This window comes from Dermacentor silvarum, chromosome 1 (genome assembly GCF_013339745.2).
Source record: "Dermacentor silvarum isolate Dsil-2018 chromosome 1, BIME_Dsil_1.4, whole genome shotgun sequence".
Taxonomy (NCBI): Eukaryota; Metazoa; Arthropoda; class Arachnida; order Ixodida; family Ixodidae; genus Dermacentor; species Dermacentor silvarum.
Genome location: NC_051154.1, coordinates 76,747,289 through 76,772,386, shown reverse-complemented (window position 1 = coordinate 76,772,386; position 25,098 = coordinate 76,747,289). Strand labels below are relative to the sequence as shown.

The following is a 25,098-nucleotide window of genomic DNA, read 5'->3' as shown; positions in this document are numbered from 1 at the left end:
ATTTATCATTACATAGAAGATGTCACAGATCTGAATCTATTGATATCTGAACTTCCATGGAGTGTCGCCTGCATTTGTAACCAAAACATAATCCATCACATATTGGAAGTAAAAAGGCTACAGATATCATATGATTTTGTAATATTAGCTCCACACGTTATAGCTGTGGTAATTGAATAAGTCGATTGTTAGAAGGTGCTGCAGATCAAACAGCAGTTGTTTATGGAACACACAGAGTGATAATATGACTGAACTACTTCCGCAAATTCTACAGTGTTGCTAGCTAAGTATGAAAATAAGTATAGAGCGACGTGATACAGCTTAGGAGGAAGGTAGCAGATCCCAAGTTCTCATGATAATTAAATAAAGAAAATCTTAAAGCACAGATTTCAAACAATGCTACAGATGAGAGGAAACAACAGTATTCACCTTTGTTGCATGAGTCTCAAGATGCACCAGTAAAGATGCCAGTTCAAGCTCTTCACTGTACTCATTCTTTAATGGAATGCTGCGGTAACCTGTAGAAACAGATGATTCAGACAGCAGAACTGACTAGCTATTTCAAAGTTTATTTTTCATTGTTCAAAATGGTCATTACGATTGTTTTGTCACCACTTCATTAAAAAAAAAAAAAGTGAACGACAGAAAAGTACAATTTTCTATAAAAACAACTGCATGGAACTCCTCATGGAATTATGAATTTGTAGTGCGGTTAAAGGGTATCAGATTTATTTATTTATTTATTTTTGTCATGACCATTTGCCCACTTGCTATATCCAAGTTACATTGGTACTTCACAATAACAATCTTCATAAAAATTTTGGAAGCCATGAACTAGAGCACTGCACAGGCCCGGCCTGCGGGTCGGGTAAAGCAATTTTTGGCAGGCCCAGGCCGCGCTCGGGCCTGAAGCCTTTGGGCCTGGGCCGGGCTCAGGCTTGAAGCCATGGGCCTGGGCCAGGTGAGCCTATAGGTCGGACCTTCAAACACACGCGTGCGCTCTGCCTAGATCCGAGATAATCTGTGCAAAGCTAAAGTGACAATTTGGGAAAACTGACTGTTAATTACCTTAGTAAACAAAATAAACAAGAGTTCTAATTCCTTTTTGTTTTATTTCTTTGTGCAAAAAGTTTGCTAATTATTTTTGTTGCTTTGTTGCTAAAAAAATAAGCTTTGTTCTCGTGAAAGAAAAAAATTATACTACAAAACACTCTTGATACGGTCTGGATGTTGCCACTTTTTGGTGATTGCAATATTTCATTGCTCTCGATACGATTATTTTATTCCAGTTGTGTCATTTTTAAGGTTTTTCTTGCTGCAAGAAGTATTTAGAAGAGCCATTTTATCGTGGCAGCAATTAGGACACCGAAGGGGCGCTCACGCCGCCACCAACATGCTGTCACGGTATCGACGCACATGCATAGCCCGTGAATGAAGAACCGCGTTTAGATGCAATAGCATCGAAGCCAAGTCACCCTCACCCAGAGTATGAGACCAGGCTAGCTAGTGCTCCATCATGTTCCACACTTTGCAACAAAATGAATCACCCTCGTGCTCCACCCAATCAGCGCCGTCATTGCAAGGGCAGTGTTCTGGCTTCTACAGCTGCCATGTCGCCTCCGCGTATTGTTAAAGTAGCGTGCAAGAAGCTAGCATGCAATGCTAAACCTCGTTATCGCTGTCAATGCTTCACCTTCAGGCAAAACTGTCACATATTTCACTAGTGCATATAGTTCTTGGGATTTACAACATAAAGTATACACAAGAGTTCTGTACACTTGGGTACAATAAAATGCCTTGCCAGATATTTTTAACTGAGGTTTTGCTTCTGTCGGCCTTTCCAGGTTAGCTGTACACGTGTTTTGTAGGAAAGAGCTGTTTGCAATGTTTTATGGTCACTGCATGTAGTTTTAATGTGAAGTCTTAAAATTCATCCCCGTGCCATGACAGTTTTAGGGCATGTATATAAGTTCCTCCAGCAGGCCCAGACCAGGCCCATTCATATATTCATGGGTCTGGGCCGAATTTTTTGGCCTGTGCAGTGCTCTACCATGAACTTTGTAAACTAATTAATGTCAAGAACAGATGGCCAGCCAACACTGATAACCTTTGGGAAATTAGTTGTACATTAGATATCTTCAATAAAATGCAGCACACCACAGGCTGCGCCCTGCTTACTTAATACGCTTTTACACTAAATAGCCCCAACTCGTTTACAGCATGCATCAATAAAGCCACTGGCTTGGTGAGGTTGATATTTGTATCCGAAAATAGTGCATCAGAAGGGTGAGAGATCTGACCAGCGTAAAAAGTACAGAACTCAAATACGATAGCAATGCACACTCAAAAAAATGACCATTCTGAAAACTAAAGTTCATCGTAGTTGAGTAGCCGAAAATAAATAAATAAATAAATAAACAAATAAAAAAAATTCATGAAACAGAAGTAAGCATAAGCACAAGAAACTATTAAACTAGTAAGTACGTTCCATCCCCTCAGTCACCTAGACACCGCTTAAGTCAGCAAATTACAGTTCACGTCAATTCAAACTTCATGACCAAATATTTATCTTAATTATCTGAAATAATGTCACACAGCAGAATTATGGGTAGATGTGCAGATATGCACACATGGTCATGTTCAAACGGATGTACCACCAGAACAGGTATACAAACAAATACACACGCAATCGGGTTGCTTTTGCAGCAACTGTAACAGTGACACTTCATAGTGGCATCTATAAAGATACACAACAGCCTGAATATTAAATGTGGGCATGTTTAGACTATTTGTACCTCATGAAAGTGCTCTCTTATAAACTGTGTTTTGCTTCATCCATCAGCGTATGAGAAGCTAAGGAGTTTGAGTAAACCAAAATTCTTTGCTGGCTTTTTTTTTTTTAATTAAGTGGCTTTAAAGTATATAGAAAATACAGCAGGCACACTGAAATCATGAAATGTGTCTCAATTAACTCATATTTTATTTAGTTATCAGAGTTTGTACTACTCTCAGCTTACTGTACTTGATATATCTATTCTCATTTTCTTTTTGTTATGCAACATGACAAAATGTGTGTCACTAAATTTGAATGGCTTGCAGCTCACTGCATGCTCACATATTTACAATGCTACTTTGCTCTGCTCTTCACATTTTAAACTGATACCTCCACATACACCGACTTCGCCATTACTCTTACCCTAGGGGAGGTATTCTTTAAGTGTCTACCTAGTGGACATGTCCATTTCGTCTGCTGTTGAAGTTCTGATTGGCTGGGCTGGGGTGTGCATCAGGAGAAGCCAGGTGCCCCCAGCCAATCAGCAGCAGACGAAATGGACATGTCCACTAAGTGGACACTTACAGAATACCCCCCCCCCCCCCCCCTGCTCAATGCAACAGGAGGCCAGGGCCTGCTGCAGGATATAGGTGGGAATAAACTAAGAAGCTAAATGCCAGTGTAGTCAATGGCAATGAAGGAATTTAACACTGCAGTTCTCATGTGGTCTGCATAACTATTTGCTGCTGTAGGTTTAACAAAGTGCATGGTTACTTATGGGATGTGTTCATACAATGCCCAGAAGCAAATTATATAGCAAATATAATTACGACAATTTGGCCTATCCACTCCGTGTGTTTTGTGGTGAAACACGCGTAGATAACCTGCTTCAAAAAACCTTTAAACTAAATTTAAGAAAAAAACTTCTCACCAAAAGAAATCAAGCTGCGCAACACATAGTGTAAAACAACATGCACAAACAATTTTTGGATTTTGCTATTGCAGCATGTGCTGCCTATGTCCAACCCTCGAGCTCAATAAATGTTGAGAATTCTGGCTGGAAACTACGTATGCTGTGGTACAAAGCTGAACACAGACCTAATTATGCAAGTTTATGCGGTATAAAGCGACCATTGTATGCCAATGCGACACTGACTAGCCGATAACCAACAAAGCTCAAGCAATAAAACAGCACAAAATACTTCAATTGTAATATGGGACTTTAGTGCATACACTTACCTGTTCTTAGGCAGCATAGAGGGTAAGTGACCTGACCAAGAAAATTGGGGTCCCCAAACATGTCCTCGTCTTGCACTACAAAGCGTAGAAGTGCCACGCTGGGATTGCAGATGTCAAACATGAACACCTCATTCCATACAGGATTTAAACCGTTATCCGCTGAGAAAAAAAAAATAAAGAAAAGTTTAAGAAAAGGAAGAGAGAAGGAATAGATTTAGTAGTGCCAGAGAAGCAAAGCAACCTAGGACCCCCACTATACAGTTAAAGACATCAAGAGTGTTTGAACATAATAATTAAACACACAATTTTAGAAAACGGAAGGCCCATCAATCAAATTCAATGACTTTCAGTCAATCATCATTCATGAGTGCAACACCGTTTTCAAAATACTACATTTTTCACAATAATGTGGCAGTGAAGAGGAAGCCACAGCAATTAGAAGCATTCAACATGAAGACATAACACATCCTCGTACTATATGTCCATTCATGTCAGTGTATCATCTGCTCAGTAGCAAGCAGCCTCATGCACAGTCATGAGTACCGCCTTAACATTTCTGAGGGTCAGACTATTGCAAAACACAGTATAGTGTAGGTGTTTTTTTTTGTTTTTTTGTTTTTCCTCATCATGCCCTGTGGCAAATCCTTCAAATAAGAATAAAATAAAATAAGAGAGACAGAGAGTGGGGAGGGAACAGGTGTCATGGTACTTCAAGAATCAGCAACAAGTGTCAAGGTTAACATGGACGGCATTTTCTGTGCAGCTGAGGCAGGAACAGGATGACACTGCAGTATGTTGCGACAGGTAAAAGAAAATGAATATAAGGCATATAGCAACGTTATCTTGTAGTATAGTTTCTACACACACTGTTCATCAAAATATGCTCTTAAAACTTCTTAATGAAACATATGAAATGCAAACTATTATGTGAGAGGACTTGGCTTTAGGATAAAAAGAATTCTGGTAAAAGTCAGGCAATACAAGGGCAAATTATCAATCTCTCAAACTGTCCCTTAGTGAGCTTCTATGAGTAGTAGTTTCATATCACTCTAAAAATAATAAAGCATCCCATATCTTACGCATTGTTCCAGTTTTGTATTTACAGCTGTCATAATCTGCTCCAACAATCTCCACTTCCACAAATGGACTGACAATGCCTCGGCCTGATTTCATGAGGTGACGTGCTGCAATGACCTGGGACACATTCAACACAGAAGAAAAAAAAAATTAGAGCATGCATAAACTTATTGCTTCATTAAACTGAGTGTACTGACTAGTACTGCACTAAATGCATCAAATATATAACTGCCAATTATTAGCAAGTATTTTGTAACTACAGACATGCTATGCTGTTATATTTTATACATGGTAAGCATATTATATTGTTTTTACAATACTAAAATATACCATATTTTTGTTTCTCCTACCGTCACTGTTCTTATCTTGAACTGAGCACATATTCGTTATCAACTTGCACCAACATGACATAATGCCATTTCTGCCTAGCCATTACATCTAGCTATAAGTTAGATGTTATATACTCTATGTTAAGTTATATAGAGTATATAACACTAAGTTATATACTCTATGTAAAATTTGAAATCCATGACTGACAGGTAGAGTTAAATAAAGAGCACATGATCATCAGCCTTACTTGATCCACTGCAGAACAAAGAACAAAAAAGTCCTCCAATTATGCATATTCTGCAATTACAACACTCACCATACAGCTAACAGAATCCCCTACAGAATTACTGAAGAAAGCTTAAACACTTATTCTCAAGAATCAGGCAAAGTTAGCACACCTAAAAGTCATGTACCAGTCACTACACAAGCAATTAAAGATAGACACTTCTTGTTATATCATGAAGTCAAAATCAAGGCTCATGTGCAAAAAACACTCCCGCACTTACTTTTTTTTACTTATTCCATACAGATGAGTTCAAATACTTTCTTTTCTTTAGGCAATAAGAGAATGGAATAGCCTGACTATGCATTACTAGTAGTGCGTCTTTAAGCCGCTTTGCATTATTCGTTGGGAGCGATATGCTTGCCTTGCAATCATGAACCGAGTGTTATTCTTTTGTTGTGAGTTCCTTAGTGTGTTTTATACCATATCTTGCTATTACCAGTGATGCATATAGGTGGTTTCTCTTTTGTTGGTTGAAAATGATTTGCATACCTTGCAGCAGGAAATTCAGTGACTGTTTTGTATTGTCTTCCCCAACTCAGCCTTGTTCTCTTCAGCATGCTACAGCTTTGACCATTGTGTCACTTCAGGTGTTTGCCTGAAATCCTTTTGTTCATGCTGACTTTAATACTCCATTTGTTCTGTTACGCAATGTCGTTGTTGACTTTGCACACAATATTTACTGTTATTTTTTTAACATTAATTTCACCTTTCCTGTTATTATGTCATGATTTACAATATGTATATACTATAGATGAATTTCGTATCATTAGACTTTCTACCATATGACTATTACCCTTCTGGTGTCCATTCTGTGGTTTAAACAATCCACCAGTTTTACACATGATGCACATAATTCACTTTATTTTACAAGTCCATCCCTTCCTTAATTTCAGCTAGGCCATTAACAAATTGTGTTCACTTCTTAATCTATTATTTGAAGGTACACCTACCATTTTCCCTTTTGAGTGCTTACTGCCCTACCCTCAATTTTCTTTCAGGACTTCCAGTTTAGGCCTAACATGCATTAACAAAGGATGACACCTATGCAGAACTCCTTACTTTTGTCATATGAACTCAAACTGTGGCAATTTAATGTCACTTGAACAAAGCTTTTAACCATGATTAAACTTCCCTGCGGTAAAATTAAGCCATCTGTAAGTGCTCTTTCCCCTTTGCTACTTTCATGCTTTGTTCATGCTTAAGTGCTTTTTCAATTTTTTTAATGTTCTCGTTTCAGACATTCTAAAAGCACAAATTCAGTGTGCTGTTATTTCAATGTCACGTGAATGTTACTTTAGGGTGTCTTACAGACACTGCAGCTGCTGCTGTGATAGTTTCATGACATTTCACAGTTGATCGCTCCAAAAGAGTCATGGTTTGTTTTTCGCTTAGCAAATATAGTTTCCTTAACTGCTAAAGAAAAACTGTAATACCTGAAAGCTCCTGGTTCGACATGGAGTACATGCGCAGTGCCTGCAGATATGTAATGAATGACGTCCACAAAATAGGCGCTAGGAAACAAAGTTACCTTGATTGACAGCGTGACTGGGTGAACAGACTTCAGTGTAGTCCTGTCATACGGGTCAAAACCATCATCATGCATGAAATCAGGTCGAAGTACATATCCACACCTTTGAAGGAGAAAAGGAGGAACGGATGAACGAACACTGGTTAGATTCTTCAGGTCTTGTAAGAGAAGAAGATCGGGCCTCTCTCTCTCTCTTTGCAAAGATACTCTTCTTTTTATAGATGGCTAAAATATCCCCAGTGATGGTTCTTTCAGCTACATTTAATTTCAGTTACAGTTCCTCTGGTTTCAGTTAGTTCCAAGAATGTTTTTATTAAGTGGGAATGTTTATTACTGAACACAAAACATGAACATCAACTTTCAACATTAAAGCTCCAGAACAATTTTATTTTATTTTCCTGTCCTTGTTCAATGTTACATTGAATCATTCATGAGGCTTAACATCACAAAACAATGCAGAGGCTATTAGAGGTGAAGTAGAGGAGAGCACTGGCTTATTCTGGCCACCTGGATCCCTTTGAAGTGCACCCATGGTGTGGTGTGCAAGATTTTTTGCATCCTCCAGCCATCTTAATTTGGCCACAGTGGCCAGGAATTGGACCCACAACCTTGCCCGTAGCAGCAGAGCATCACAGCCACTGAACCACAAGGGCAGGCCCAACTTTACACAGAGCCTGTAAAGCACCATCAATTTCTGCTTAAATTTACTCATCCTTTAAAGTGCAAAAACTACTTTACTTTAAAAGTATAACTTGAGAGGGCATACAATATGTGTGTTGGCAATGGATTACTTTCAGCAGGTCAGTGCTTTGTTGCTGCCACTTCCTCCTTATTCAATCCTTTTTTTTTTTTTTTTGATGTACAAAACGTAATGGATATATAAATTCAAAAACTATTTTCCTGAGAAGTTAATTAAATTCTGGGGTTTTATGTGCCAAAACCACAATATGGTTATGAGGCACACGGTAGTGGGGGACTCTGGATTAATTTTTACTACCTGGGCACCCAATGCACGACACATGGGCGCTCTTGCATTTCACCCCCATCGAAATGCGTCCGCAGTAGCTGGGATTTCATCCCGCGCCCTCGAGCTTACCAGCGCAACGCCATAGCCACTACGCCACAGCAACAGGTTTTCCTGAGAAGTCCCTTTCTTGAACTTTCAAATAATACTGTTTAAGATAACATGTTTCTTTAGACTAGTTACTGCAACATTTCAAGTATGTACGAAGTGATCAGACGAAGACACAGTAAGGAATGAGACAGGACAGCACTCTACCTCGTCTCGTTCATTGTTGCGTCTTCGACTGTTCACACTGTACACACTTGGAATGTTTAAGATAGTCTCTTAGCTGATAATAATCACTCAAAGGCTAGTCTTTTTGCTCAATACTTTGACAGAGGACAACATCAGACTTCACTGCATCAAGCAGTACAGCACTTCTTTGTGACTCAGGATAAGAACTAGAGTGAATTGGTTTACATAGTATGTAAACTCATGAATAGATAAGAACAAGAAAAATATCTATATCACACTGTGTGCTTGATGTTCATTTAACTTTTTCATCGTTGTCCGAGTGTGAACAAGCACCCTAAATACAAAGATAGCTCTAAGTGCATGAAATGAATGGGAAATTGGCACATCTGACAGTTTGCAACCTCTGTGGTTTACAAAAATACAATGGACTTGAATAAGCATTAAAAAAGGTGCACAATATTTCAGAATATCATTGCATAATTGAGGGTAACTCACCGCCCATTCTGCAAGAACCGGCCTTGGTTAAGTTGCATTGGTCGGTCTGAAAGGCAGAATTCCAGACTTGAATGACTGCTTTCCTACACATGATGACTAAGTAAATGCAAAAATTTCTTAATTCAGCAAAAGCACTGATTATAGAGGATACACAATTGTAATGAGCCATGCCACTACAAAAATATTAACACCATGTCACTCATATAATGTTCATAAAAATGGCAAAACCAATGAGATTGACAGAAAAGCCAAATGAAGGCAATAGTCAGCGATACCTTGGAAAGTGCTTAATAAAAAAAAAGGGGGGGGGGGAGGGGGGGGAGACCAGTCTACTATGATTATCTCCAAGAACCCCACTGCTAAGGGCCTTCTCACTGTTTATGCTTAAGCTATTCAAAAATTTATATAAATGGTGAAGTACCTGTTACACACTGATAAAAAGTGTCCACTTTTGCTAGCAAATAAATAAATAAATATATAAATAAATAATAGTAATGTGAAAGTTAACAGATGACAACAAAATATTACAGCTGAAGGGCGCAGGTGATAGAAGTAGGCCCAGAGAGCAATTTACTACAGCAGTGTGCATAATACAGCCATTCTATGCAGGGCAGGGCTGGTATAATGTAATGATTCTATTCCAATGCTATTCCTTTTTGCACTCTGTCAGTGGTCTGAGCGGCACTCCGCCCAAGTTATCACTGGGATTGACCGGCCGTGAACGGTGGATGATAAGAAAGGAATAGAATTAAACAAAAGGAATCCTTACATTATATTGGCCCAGAATACTGAGGCTTTTATAAATGTAACTCACCTGGCGTCTGGTAATTGAGAGCCACCATTTGGCAGCCACAGTTCCACAAGTGCACGGGATCGTAGTTTGAGGAGTCAATGCGGCTGCCCTTTGGATATACACGGCTAAACTGCAGCCGGTGGTATGTGGATCATCATTAAGGGCAACTAGCTATGTACGTCAAAGCTGATCAGCTATCAGTGATTACACCTTAGTTTCCTTGCTTATTTATTTACTTAGAGTAGACTTCCGTTAATTCAATTTTCTTGGTTAACTCGATCCTGACCGAAGGTCCCGGCAGGTGCCCATACATTTCTATGGTCCCAAACACTCTGCTATTTCGATCTCCAAATTGGCCTTAGCCAAATAATTCGAACTTGAATGGTCAGCTTCGCCGTTATACAGCCAATTTATGCAGTGAAGCATACCAAGAATAGAAAGGGGTCATGGTCACGGGACATAGTATGCATTCTTTAATTATACTCGCGTGCACGTGCAATCTCCGGTCACAGTACTGAGCACCTAGATGCTAAATAGGCATATTGGCAGCCATTCAGAGCTGTTTCTCACCTTTCTGTGGTGATTTAAGCCCTCATTTCGCCCACCATGCATTCCTCATATATGAAACTGCTAATAGGGCCTAGTACGCGTTCCGTAATTATGCACACATGCACACGCCGTTCACCAAGAAGCAGAGAAAAACCATCTGTTTTTTGGGAAAGCTAGCGAAAAGGAAGGCAGCACAATAAAAAACTCCGAAAGTCGAGGGGACATTTAGGGCCACCAAAAGAGTGCGGGTCTACCTAAAATAAAGCTCTGAAGGCCAGCCAGTAAACTTATTAGGCATCTCGGTGCTCGTACTGTGACTGGAGACGGCGTGAGTGCGTTATGGAACACGTGCTATGTACCATAACAGTGGCGCTTCACTGCATAACATGGCTGTATCGTGGTGAAGCTAACTTCAAAGACAAATTCTTTTTATGTTTTTTGTTTAACTCAACCCGCCAGATAATTCGACCAGTTTTGTTGGTCCCGTCGGGGTCGAATTAACGGAAGTCGACTGTATTTATTAATTAATGATGAAACTACATTCGTGCATAGAGCATTAGGTTAGGGAGAACATGATTTTTCAATGTAAAACATGTGAACAGCACAAGAACAACAGTGCATGATACAACAAAAAAAACTTAATAAATCACAGTATTAACATAGTATTAACACTGCTGACAGCAAGAAAGACAAAAAAAAAAAGGACATTGCAAGGATTATTCTGCTCGCAATTATTTTTCCCGATTGCTTTGTGCAGTCTCTAAATGTTGCAAAAAACATATCACAATCAAAATGACAGCTTCAGCAAGTGTATTCCATTTGTTTATGCAGTGAGAACAAATTTAAGACAGCTTTGAAAAACTGGAATTCACATAACTTCCAGCTTTGTTATGACACAAAGGGTTGTAAGTTATATGTGCTCATCAATATCGTAATCTAATGGCAGTGACACCGATGCTCTCTGGTACGATTTAGTAACAAAATGTGCAGATCACATTTGAATAGATTAGGGCTGATCTAGAAGAGGTCAACATTTGAAGCGTTGATTTCCTTGATTTAACAAAGTGCATTTAAAATTTCTTTTAAGAAGTTGAGCATGTGGTCTACTACTCCAAGTTTCAGATTACAGAAATGTCCAACATATAAAAAAAAAAAATTGGGTAACTTAATACAGCACACAGCACAGCACAACTGTTCAATAGAAAGGATATTTGAGGAAGAAAGAGCAGTGCTGAGGACTCATCCATTTCTCAACTTTCGTTTCTGGAAATGATGACATTTCTGTGAAGTTTCCAATCCCTAATAGAGGAGAAAAAGTGGAATGATTAATCAACCAAACTACTACAATTATCAACAATAACACAGCATTGTAAATGACACACCTGTCTTACTTACTTTCGGGACAGAACTGCACAGATCTGCAATAGATTATGAGATTGGATAATTCCTTAGCAAGCCTCAAGCTTCGCTCCATTTCTCTTCTTTGCTGGATCTACACAACAAGAATAAATATGAGTAACATATATATATATTTTTCTAAATACATAACACCATTCGGCCAAGTGCTTTGGCTGGCTATCCCTACCTTGGAATAGCCAGCCCCAAAGAGGCACACTTTGCAATTTTCTTCACCTAAATAATCGATCAATCTTTATTTTGTGTGCCCAGGAACAAAAGAAAAGAAAAAGAAGATAAAAGGGTAAAACAACTACACCAAAAGTTACAGGGAAAAAAATTGAATGTAGAAGAAAAAAAAGATCAAGATAAACAGCTACATAAGAGCAACAATCAAGCAATAACGCAAAATTACATGCATTATACATTGCACACATACAGAAGCAGAGAGAAACTGTGAGAAGACAGGAGAGCAGTGCAACTAAAAAGAAAGCTCAAGAGAAAGTGCAAAGCTCAGAACAGAAAGAAGACACCACGTTTTGAGAGACATCCAGATGGATAAAATGACAGTTATATAGACTTTGCATTCTGTGGAGATGCAAGTGTGTAGACACTCGCATCTCCACAGGAACGTGGAATGTCTATGTTCCCTGGTAGTATTCTGCGGAACCCGCAGTGAAAGAGAAGCTAGCAGATACATGCATGTAATAATTCCATGAATGATTTTAATAATAATAATAACAATGCAAAACTATACACTAAAGTCATGCAGTACTTAGTGCATGAAAGCAACAGAGGATTTTATGCTTGGTGGCGCTGACCATGTCATTGGCAGACTGAGCAGTCTCTCTAATTTTGAGCACCCAATCTTGCATCTCTTCCCTGGAGGGGGCAGCTATCTCAATGGGCATCAGTTGGGTTGGTGACACTATGCGGAACACCCATTCTCGTCCCCTGCCTGGCCAACTCTGTAGAATATCTGAAAAGTGAAACAAACACCTGTTAAGAGAAGCTGTTTGTCCATCTGAAGGCAAGATAATATTGCAGTGCATGAATTCAGTGCACCACCATCAAAGCCGAATTGCCTTCACAGTCAACAAAAATGACAGAAAAATCAGCAGGGCATGCCACACTTCATAACTGTTAAAACTGCAAAGAAAATTAAGGTGAAAACATTATTGTACCATTTGCAACTACAAAAATATGGTTCACTTATGTTTCACATAAAGTACGAGAGTTATTTCTTTATTGTTTTCCATTGAATACTTACAGATATAATATAAAAATGCTGTAGTATCAGCAGGTAGAATTTTTGAAGTTGAGCTGTGGTAAATTATTAAACTAGAAGACAAAAATGTCCCCTCCCTTGTCACTGTGTTTCTCAGTTCACTGTAAATGACTTTCTGTTGGCAATTTCACTAAAATTAGAAATTTTGGCATTATTTAGGGACACTAAATGTAACGAGATCAGAGGAAAAGGCTTTGGCAGTAAGAGCGAGCCCTATGCGGGCAACATGTTGGCAACAGGCGGGCAACAATTCTTGTTCCCTTGCCAGGCAACTGAACATTATCTTTGTCTTCTGCATATTCATCTTCAACCCCACTCTTACACTTTCTCGGTTAAGGTCCTCAGTCATTTGTTGTAATTCGGCTCCACTGTTGCTGAATAGGACAATGTCATCTGCAAACGAAGGTTGCTCAGATATTCGCCGTTGATCCTCACTCCTAAGCCTTCCTAGTCTAAGAGCTTGAATACTTCTTCAAAGCATGCAATGAATAGCATTGGAGAGCTTGTGTCTCCTTGCCTGACCCCTTTCTTGATAGGTAGCTTTCTACTTTTCTTGTGGAGAACCAAGGTTGCCGTGCAATCCTTGTAGATATTTGCCAATATATTCACGTATGCATCCTGTACCCCTCGGTTACATAATGCCTCTATGACTGCTGCTATCTCAACTGAATCAAATGCTTTTTCATAGTCTATGAAAGCCATATAGAGAGGTTGATTGTACTCCGCAGATTTCTCTATTACCTGGTTGATGACATGGATATGATCCATCGTTGAATATCCCTTCCTGAAGCCAGCCTGTTCTCTTGGTTGGCTGAAGTCAAGTGTTGCCCTGATTCTATTGAAAATTATCTTCATGAATATTTTATACAATACTGAAAGCAAGCTAATGGGTCTATAATTCTTCAATGTCTCCCTTCTTATGGATGAGTATAATGTTGGCGTTCTTCCAGCTTTCTGGTACACTTGGGGCGTGATCTTGTACGCGTTCCAAAATGGAACGGAGGTGGCCCGTTCCATCGAGCCGCACACGATTGGTCAATTTGAACCGTGACGATCAAATTGACCAATCGTGTGCGGCTCGATGGAACGAACCGCCTCCGTTCCATTTTGGAACACGTACAAGATCGCGCCCTTGAAGTCGTTAGGCATTGCGTATAAAGAGCCGCAAGCTTTTCAAGTATATCTCCTCCATCCTTGATTAAATCAACTGTTATTCCATCTTCTCCAGCAGCTTTTCCCCTGGTCATGTCTTTCAAGGCCCTTCTAACTTCATCGCTAGTTATACAAGGGGCCTCTGTATCCTGTTCATCACTACTTCGAATGAAAGTAGCTTGGCTGCTCTGGGTACTGTATACAGGTCAGTATAGAATTATTCCGCTGCTTTTACTATGTCATCGAAATTGCTGATGATATTACCCTGCTTATCTTTCAGTGCATACATTTTTCCTTGTCCTATGCCTAGTTTTCTTCTCACTGATTTCACGCTGCGCCCATATTTTACAGCTTCCACAATCTTTTCTATGTTATAATTTCGGATATCCCTTACTTTCTTCTTGTTTATCAGTTTCGACAGTTCAGTGAATTCTATTTGACCTCTCGAGTTCGACACTTTCATGTTTTTGCTACTTCAATTGCTGCTTTTGAGATAAACCTAGTTACGGTTTCATTCATTGCCTCTATGTTATCTTCATCTTTCTGTTCCAAAGCTGCATATTTGTTTGCGAGCACCAACGTGAATTGGTATACTTTTGCCCTTACTGCGTCTAGGTTGGCCTGTTTCTTCTTGACTAATTTTACTCTTCAAATTGAGAGAAATCCTAGACCTCACTAACCTATGATCATTGTACCTTACTCTACCTAACACTTCTACATCCTGCACTATGCTGGGATCGGCAGAGAGTATGAAATCTATTTCAGTCCTTGTTTCTCCCACAGCAAGTCATTGGTACTTAGTATATGGTCATGTGGAAAAACACATTACTAACACTATCTGTTTAGATAAAAGATTGCACTAGGTGTCAGCGCGATAAAGGGCGCACTGAAACACACGCTACCCAGTTTCCTGATGAAATCGGCTTCTATTATCTCTCGCGTGAGCTGTGATCTGTGTCTCGCTAAATCTTCCGTATCATCAAAGAGGGGCTCACAGCCGACGCAGCCGCAATCCCGGCAATGGATGCTCAAGTGGCCTTGTACAGTGTTATGAACGTTATTGTATAGTGCTCTCTTAGGCGATCATTTAAGCACCTGCCGGTCTGTCCAATATATTTACTGCCACAAGACAGGGGAATCTGATAAACCACGTTTGTTGCGCATGTAACAAAAGGTTTTCTGTGCGCGACAGAGCATCAACTCTGATGTGATTTAGGCGCATTGACATGTTTACAAAGCCTTGCCAGCTTTTCCGGGGCTGAGAAAACTACAGTGATTCCCGCACGCTGCCCAATCTTTTTTAGCCTATGGGAGACATCGTGAACATACGGGAGCAGTACGATCCGGCGCCTTTCCACCGGCTGGCTCCGTGACTGAACTGCTTCATCGCGTTTGGTGCGCTTAAGAAGCTGTTAAGCTATGGCTGAAATTAAGGCCACCTTTCATTTCCCGCGCATGCCCCCTCTTGTATATATACACATGATGTGGCAACGGCAATAAAATATTGTTGGAAGTCAGCGCAGTGTTTGTCATCTCTGTCAGTCCTCGTCCTTCGCGCTGTACGTTGTTTTTACCATGAATTACCAACTAGCCCAAGCAACCACCCTTGTTTCTCCATTAGGGCTTTTCCAGGTCCACTTCCTGTTGCGGCACTTCCTGAAGAAGATATTGATTATTCGGAGTCTATCCCTTTCCGTGATTTTTACCAACATATCATGTGTTCCTAGAATCGATCGATGCCGTAGTTTCCAATTGTTTGCTCACCAGCCTGCCTTTTTCCCACTTTTGCATTGAATTCGCAGTTCAAAACCTTTAGCGCAGTTCAAATCGGCCACCCTCGAGCAGGGAGTGGTGACGTTGGATACATCATCATCGCCCTTTAATGTCGTTGCTGAGTAAAACGGTGCCCAACAGACGGTGCTACAGTTTTCTGCGCAAAACGCAAATGTGTGGTCTTGGAGAAACCGAGCCAAGACACTGGGCATTGGGTTCACCCTGCAGCTGCTCTTGGTCAAGTGGCCGTGGACAATTAGGGAATCCCACGACTTCACATGGACGTGGCATTCTCTGCTACTTGCAGTTTGTGCGAGTTTTGCAAGCCAGCAAAACCAGCGCAGCACTAAGCGATAATGAAACGAATGAAACACGAAAGCGCGGGCGGCACAGAGTGGAGAAAATCAAACCTTTCGACTGCCAACTTTGTTGTCAAGTGTAATGTTAAAGAGTTCTTTTTTCTAAAAATCAAATAGAACTTGACAAGTAGCATTTTCTTTTATATTATAGAGCAACACAAATATATTTTGATTACGAGTGGTTGAATACTATAGTGACAGAAGTATAATGAGGAGTGCCTTCGTCATTGGGCTGGTACTTGAATGTCCCGGGGGAGTCTTTAATCGCGCCCTACATTTACCTCAATTTGTTGATTACTAAAACTCTGTTTGCAATAATATTGATGCCTTAGATGTTCTCAAGCAGTAATCTGGCACTTTCGCTTGACCTAATATTGGCCTTTAGTGTCCTTTTAAGGAGTTTTCGAGTTACTGTGGCTCCAGCATAGGCATCCGCCAATTGCATTTCACAGCATTCTTCACATGCCAGTATGTTATTCTTTTTTTCCTTTCTATAAACTGCTTAAACTTATTGTATTTTCTATTGAATAACTCAGTTGTTTTCCCCTAAATTTCAGGCTGTTTGACCAATGTCTTTTTGTCACTAGCTCCTAAAACACTTCATGAAAGCAATGAGAGCTCACGAAGGTGGATCATATGGCTTAAAGTGTACTTTCAATCACCACCTACACCAATGTTTATACAATGCACAGATTGTCCAGTGTGCACTTCGGCATGCTGCAACATGTACCCAGCAACATGCCTCTATAGCAACATTTAAGATGTCTCCTGTTGTGCACACAGACAAAAATTAGAACTGAGCTGCAGCACCTCTACAAAAAAAAAAAAAAAAAAAAAAAAAAAATTATACACTGCCGCCTGAAATGGTCCACCTATTGCATAATGCGCAGGAGAACAATGCCACAATGAATTTAACTTAATTGTTTCTATCATGTGCTCATGTAGTGTGCATTATTTTTTTTCACATAAAAAGGCGTTTTAGAATACCACAATGAGCATCGGCAAGGTTAATGCTCAGCTCTCCATGACCATGTGCACATCACCCACCGAAAATACGCCCTGTAGTTCGCACATTGGCATCGCTAAGACACCAACAATGGTACTATTTCATGATGGAGATACAAACGTCCACAGTCATGTTTCACTCTGCCAGTTGAACATTAAAAAGGCACATCTATACATGGCTGCAACTTATACCAACTTTTTCTTTGAAAAACTGCTTAATAGACATGGCAGTAATGGCAGCCAACATCTCAAAGGAACAAAAGTGCTAACACAACCCCACAACCACAGCAGTCCCCAATGCAGGGTACTTACCTACTGTACACCCAGCAATGTCAATGCTGCCTTTCTGCAATGTACCTAAGGGCATTGCATCTCCAGACTAGAAAGCAAATGAAAAAAAAAAAAAGAAAGGCCATTATAGACAAGCATAAAATGAACAAAACATTCAGAATACATTTATGAGCCTATTCAATCACCAATGTCCGATAACTGCAAATGTATGGACATTTGTCAGTCAACATGCATGGTAAAGAATTTATGACAGCTGCATTTGTAGTGCGTACTTTAATCACACAAAATTTACACTTAGTGCATCAGGGCACCCAAGCTCACCCCATCGTCAGATGCATCCTGTGTTTCGAGCACCTCCACAAAGTTAGCAGGAAACCAGTGCTGCCGCTTTCCGCCATAATTACCACGCCACCATCCTCCTTCCAGGCGCACTACATTGGTGATGATGGCATGCTTGCAGAATGAAAGTTCATCTTCCCGCTGTGCCCTGTAGTCATAGAGGGCCTTCACTAGTCGCACGAAAGGCTCCTGAAAAGCTGTCTGGATCCATGTAGGTCCCTGCGGGGCCTCCAACATGTAGTGGACTATCATCAGTGTCCTGGAGCAAGACAAAACTGCATGTCACCATTTTAAAGTCTTTTCACACAGGAAGAAAAAAAAATTGAAGAATTATTAATAATTATAAACAAAGGCGCATAAAGTATAGTCAGTCAACCTGCAAAAATATACATACAGACAGCTGCAAAAAAGGTAATCCACAAGTGTTGACAGCACTGTTTAATTATTATAAGGCTGGGCAACAGGCAGGTAATTAGTGGACAAGCAAGCATGAGCATTTACTGCACAGACAGCAGCAGTGTCAAAGACTAGACACGTGCAATAAACAAGGACACCAAGCTTTAGTTATAACTATTTTTGCAAGCGTTTCGTGATGCATCTACTTGTATTTCAAACCTAACATCTTGCACAGAGGGTGCTCTATATTTACATTATCTGAAACTATGCTTTTTACGTGGTCTAAAACTTTGTTGCAGTTGGCCTTTAAGTGCGATAAGGTGCAACCAATCAAGCGAATCCCAAGTTAAGAAACATATACTTTGCTGCTGAGGGTGACCACTGTGATGACAGCAGTGTTCAATAGTGTTATCAAGCTGAACATGGACTGCTGCAGCTTCCAGGCAATGTGATTAAACCACAATGTCTTTTAGCAGAAGAGAGCTGAGCCATACCGTTCCAATTCTCCGAATAATATCTTCATTCACAGGGTACTTGAGCTTGACCTTACGATACAGCGGGTGTTTTTCATAGTAATTCACAAGCTCAACAAGGCTTTCAAACTGGGCTGTACCGATGACAAAAAGGCGGCCTTCTTGCTTGATACGACAATGCTTCAACTTATTCTCTGCCCTGAAAAAAGAACAAACCAATGGTTGTGAAAACAATTAGATCAACCTTTGAAATTTGTTCCCTGCATGGCTCTTACAAGAAAGAAGTGAGGGGGTTGGACATATCAGAAAACACATACATGTACTACTTATACATGTAAAATGCACTTGCCAATCAATACATTGAATGGCTTCTAGCTGTCAACCCAATAAGCATTAAAATTGGTTCAACGAAGATAAAGTAGTGACATAATTGCTGCAAAAAGCACACACACAAAAGGCAAAGGAAACACACACGCGACGATACCTCTGCCTTTTGTGTACGAGTTTTTTGTTCAGCAAGGACCAACTAGGCCAAGAGCAAGTTCTATTGATGATAAAAGCAAACCGACAAAGGGAAGGAAGGTTATTATACACAAGAGGGAAATTAAAATAAGTTCACCCCTGATGCAGTGCCATTTTCCAGGCCAGGAACTGTCATTTCTCAACAGTTCAGTCCAGTTTATTCCCTTAAAAAAGCCCTGTGCTGAAGGTATTACACAATTGACATGGATACATTTCCAAAACTGATCCATTACTCTTTATTGTAATATGAGTTAAATTATTATCTCACGAAAAAAAAAAAATGTTGGCAGACAATTGATAGATGCAACATGATGTGAAAGGCCATTCTAGTCAAATGCTGCTCAGAAAAGAATGAAGCTGACAACGTAGCACTATGGGAACATGGGAGTACAATAAACAGATGGCCAGTGCATTCGGAAGTGCACAGTGCTGTAAAATGTACAATTAGATGTAAATGCAAGGGCATCATGAGGCAAGCTGTAGAAAAAATTCTGAAGCAGACGGAGGGTGGCAATACAACAACAATAAGAGAGACATGATAGATTGATTTCTGCTTAGTGGCAGCCTTTTACCTTCACTTATGCAGATGCTTATATTTAGTTCTGTATCCCCATTGCTATTTCTGTCCTTTTGCAGCTGTGCTTCATGTGCAGTATGGCATGTTCTATCACTTGCTAGTGTATTAATAATGGCGGTTTTAGCCTTGCTTTCTTCTTGTGATCCTAGAGCAAGATGGCATGGTTCTTGTGTAGTCGTGTACAACTTTAGAACGCAGCGGAATTTGCCCCTCAAAGGCGGCTGTGCACGAGCATCCACCAATGGGCGCGCACTCTAGACTGACGTCGTGAGCCGGACGGCCGGTGACCCCGCCGACGGAAAACATGGCAGCCCGCGCTTCAAGCTGCGCCGAGTCGCGTCAGCGGTACTATTTCTTTAGTCGTGGAGGCAATCGGCTGCCACGCTACGGGCATCAGGGTGGGGCCTCTCCTGTTTTCTTAAGTTGTACCCGACTATAGTCATGCATGACTGTCCCTTTTCGGTAATGCAATGGTGGTGGACTTGCAGCAAATTTTCACACGGAAATTATCACAATATGTTCATCACTGCAGTTTCATCAGTGTCCTGCCCATGTCATGCAACATCTTTGTAATAGTCATGTTGCATCAACTAGCCAGCAAGTCTGTATATCGGTCGATGCATGTGTTTGACACCATAAGTAGCACCAATCAGTGCTGTCAGGATTGCAGTTCTAATGTGCGCACTTTGAACCTGAACCTCTCTTTCTTATTTCTGACCCTGCTAACATAATAGCATCCACTAAAAAAACATGTCACCTTAATGATACATTCAACACTGTTGAATTCATAGTAATATAACAATGTTCTAAGCAGGCCGACTGCCACAACAGGCACATGACCTTTGTCAAGAAAAATTTGATTTCCTTTCATGAACTTCTAAGACATGCTGCAAAAGATATGAACTTAAATACCTTCAGAATTTGGCTTCAGTAATGAGTACGTGTGTCCTCCAACTAAGGCTTCACAAAAACACTGACAAACTCGTAGGCTATCAATGCTGATGTGGCAGTAAAATTACAAATTACAAGAGAAAAAAATTCTGCAGGAGTGCTCGCACACAACAGAACTGACAGAACCACAAAAGTAATTGCGCCAAGAAGTGCTGTGTGTGCACACAATAGATGGACACATCAGCTGAGATAGCAGTGGCATGAACTGTGTGACTAGGAAACAGCACAGTGGCAACACAATAAAAGATGCCAATTCATAGAGTTACGGTGTAGGTAATGTGAGTGTTAGTCACAAATCTAGTAACGCCCATTGCTTATCAGTGGGTTGCAGTGTAATGAACAAAAGGCCACATGTTCTGTTGTTCACATTTCAGTGAGTTGTGACAGCAAATTTTTCATCTTCTAGTATGACAAGCACTATCACCACATAACAGAAGTGCATATGAACAGCGCAAATTATATTTCAATCAGGCTTTTTAATCAGGCTTACTACTGCCTCTGATAATGTGCTCACTGAGGCTACCAACAACCAGTCAGCAGTCAACATGTCTCCAACCGAAATCATATTTGTGTAAATATTTTTTTTGGTTTTTGCTTAATTAACAGTGAGACACAAAGATTACTGGCAAAAACTGAGTATGAGGTAGCTGAAATTTAAACACAATAAATGCTATCAAATTTTAATATCATACTATTGCAGCATACAGCAAAGTAAAGTACCAGTAGCTGTTCCAGCTAATTAGAAAGCTTTCTGCTCCAGCATAAATCTGTCAAGATGGCTATGACTAATTTTATCAGGAACAGTATATTAAACCGAAACTCCCTTTTTTTTTTTTGTCATTTTCTGCTATCACCTTTGATAAAATAAATTACCGCTATCTGACATTATCAACTGAAGATTATCTAAAATGCTTAAAAAAGAGAAGAATATAAAATTAACGTGATCCTGTGCAACAGTGAATCCCAAACTTCACATCATTTAGCAGGAAGATTTAAACCGCACCTAAAGGATATAGCAAAGCAGTTGTCTTCTTTTTCACTTGGCCGCACGAGAAATGTACCATCATACTTCACTCGTTTCAACAGTTCTTCCGCCTGAGTACGTGTCATGTTTGCATGGTACCACCTGCAAGTAGAAAAGCCACAAGTTAAAGAAAAGTGCACGGAAAGCAGCAGACACTCGGTTTTAACTGGTAAATGATAACCTGTAATGAAAAAAAAAAAAAATGGAAGGACATCAAAACGACCCTCTTTCCTATGGCCCCCCTTTCCAGCAGTGCATAATCAAGCAGGTGTGAATTCATTGCTGCAATGCACACAGTGGAATTTCATGACAAGTTTACTTGAAATTCATGCCTAAGTTACACAGCAATTTATTGTTCCTATACAGTACAACCTATAAAAGCATGTCAAGGTATTTCTCTCTCATGAAAAAAAAAAGCAATGCAGCAAAATATATATTACAGCTTTTCTTTTTTTGTTTGTTCAAGTAAATGTAGGTGACAAGTGAAGCACTAACTGCAGACTCTGAATTCACTGGAATTCACTGAATTCAATAGGATTTATGCATGTGCTCTTGAATACAGAAATGTGCCAATAACACTTGATTACAAAACCGTGAAAAGTCAGTGCCAGCTAGCGGGTACACCATGCACAGATACCACGAAGTGTACAGTGTGCGTCACCCTTGTGTAGAGTGCGTGAATGAGGGCCACCAGGGCGCTCCGGAGCCAGCCAGCCACGTCTAACGATAATTGTTGAGCCTGAGATAAGATGTGTCGGCCGCGTGTACACAGACACATCTTGAGCCCAGCAGCTACCACCGTTAGACGTCTCTGGCTGCCTCCGGAGTGCCCCCGCAGCCACCGTTCCCGTGCTCTACACAAGGGTGACGCACACTGTACTTTGCTGCTATGCACTGCATAAGTTAAAAACCTTTGCTTAAACTCTATTTCTTTAAGCATATGCCCTCGGCTAAAGAAATAGCATAGATCATCATAATGGAAAGAAGAAATAGGCGAGGCAACACACTCTTTTCCCTCATGCTTGTTGGGCTGGGGCACAGGCTCATTTAGGTACATGTAGAACTCCTGGCTACGCAGTGGGTGTGTTTGGTAGTGGCTGATGAGGCTGTACAGGGTGTCAAATGCCACTGTGTCAATCAAGTAGTACTTGGTTTGGCCTCGTTCTTGTTTGGACTTTATTCTGCAGTGATTCACCTTGCCCTGACGCCTGCAAAAAATTAACAGTAAATTAGATACTGCACTGTACAGAAGCTGACTTTAGCAGTTACTAACACATGCATCTGTTGACTAAAAGTGAGTGCAGAAAAGTTGAGGAATTACTTTCCACTATACAGTTTATAAACCAATTTGGGATATTTAACTACTTACGATGCATGACACAAAATGAATGTTAACAATGTAGTTAGAGTTTCTCACAAAAGCAAAAATATGTGAAGTCCGCAGTGTTTATATGCTGCTGTTAAGGCACCCAGACACACTTGGTCTTTGTCATGAGGAAGTGGCAGTGTGACTGACCAGAAAGAGAGTGAGTAGTCGCCGACAAAGGTGTCACTCTCCCGCACCAGGAAGGTCCCATCCCCCAGGTGAGCATGCTGCTGCAACAACTCTTGGGCTTTGAGCCGGCCACCTGCCAGCTTACCATGGAACCACTTCTCCCCAAAGTGCAGCTCCTCATTGGGCACCCCCTAACCCAAAATAGAAAAGGTGTCATGTGAAACCATGAAGCAGCATGCAATTGTAAATTATGTGTGCAACTTTTTATGACTGCTGGTACAGCCACCATCACCCATCTAGAGCAGGGGGGCAGTGCATTGCAATGTGTGTTAAAGTTGTTTACCACAGCCTTTTTGTTCAGGACAGCTTGCTCCTGAGCATGTGCCACCCTATCTATGAGAGTGCCACTACTGTTAGTGCTCCTCAATATGCTGCAAAGACAACAGCTGCAGTAGACAATAAGCCACATGTATTGACAAGACACTCCTTTCTTCTGCAATCTTAAAACCTGTTGAACCAGATGAAATTTTCAACAAGGAAAAGTGAGAGGTGCAGGCAGTAGCATCCTTCCCATTTCACAGTGCATGCCCAGGAGAAAGCTGGCATGAACCAGTGGCCTACAGTAGTCAGCATAAACGTGCTTCAAAGTGCACCTTGCCCATGTTTGAGATAGGAGTGAAAGAGTCTTAACAATTAAATCAGTTACAACTACTGAATATTTTCATCTTTCTTAGTTCATCACGTAGTTGAAGACATCTCCAGTTAAATGCTAGAAACCAGAGATGCTAAGTTAATGAGACATACTGATCTATTCTACAACATACACAAAGCAGAACTAAAAGACTTATCAAACAACATTAATAGATGAAAGTGCCTTAAATTCCTTGTACCCACAAGCATTGCTGATTTTCAAAGATTATATTTCGATTACAGCCTCCCATACTTACCGAATTCTAACAATGTCCGAAGAGCCCTTGCAAATGCAAGAGCCGCCTGCCATCAAACACTGACAATAGAAACGAAACAAATGAAGTATCAACTACTACCAAAGGAGTGATCAGAGGAGCAGAAAATATTACATTAAACAGGAACTTAACAGGCACATATTGCCACGTGATGACCAAGAGCAGATCAAAAAGACCTGTGAACTTTTTAACATGATTACAGGAACAATATTATGTTCAGAGATTGTGACAGTATTCTCTGGCAGCTAAGCAAGTTTATTTAAAATGTTAAAAAGTACTGCAGGGCTCATTTAAAAGAAATAAGCTGCTCATCATCGTCTTCCCTGTTCTGCAATATGAGATGTCGAGAGCACTCTGTACCACATTTCACAGGGCAGTCCAATCTATGTGTGCTTCAAAACCTACCTCTCGCTGCTGTTGCAGCTCTGTACCATCTCCTTCCTCCTCATCATCTTGCATTTGCTGTTCTTCAGCATAGTACATTCGGTTTTGTGTCAACATAAAGAAATGTGCCCGCCACTCCTGAAACGCCAAAGCCAAAGCAAGAAATTGCATTTACATACAAAAAGCAATAAAGAAAGAACAAGATCTGCTGCACGCACACAAGTTCAAGCTGTAGGAACAGCTCCAATGCAGATGAAGATTAATGCGGTAAGATAAAACTGGTACTCTTCACAAAAGGAATAACTAAAATTCCTCAATGCATAAATGTGAATTGCATTTCCTGCACTTTAATTGATGTCGGTTGCCTCTGGAGTACTGTCG

The 25,098-nt window shown here is 40.4% G+C and overlaps 1 protein-coding gene across 1 annotated transcript in view; it reads right to left on the bottom strand.

Annotated features, from left to right (window-relative positions):
- Positions 1-25,098, bottom strand: part of LOC119466610 (1-phosphatidylinositol 4,5-bisphosphate phosphodiesterase gamma-1-like) — a 76,795-nt gene that overhangs the window by 14,657 nt on the left and 37,040 nt on the right. Inside the window, 17 exon segments of the mRNA XM_037727132.2 lie at positions 430-518; positions 4,013-4,171; positions 5,092-5,206; positions 7,234-7,336; positions 8,987-9,032; positions 9,801-9,925; positions 11,540-11,627; positions 11,724-11,820; positions 12,545-12,702; positions 17,613-17,679; positions 17,913-18,122; positions 18,124-18,189; positions 18,821-18,998; positions 21,853-21,975; positions 22,881-23,081; positions 23,390-23,559; positions 24,739-24,855. Coding sequence (XP_037583060.2) covers positions 430-518; positions 4,013-4,171; positions 5,092-5,206; positions 7,234-7,336; positions 8,987-9,032; positions 9,801-9,925; positions 11,540-11,627; positions 11,724-11,820; positions 12,545-12,702; positions 17,613-17,679; positions 17,913-18,122; positions 18,124-18,189; positions 18,821-18,998; positions 21,853-21,975; positions 22,881-23,081; positions 23,390-23,559; positions 24,739-24,855 — 2,112 coding nt within the window.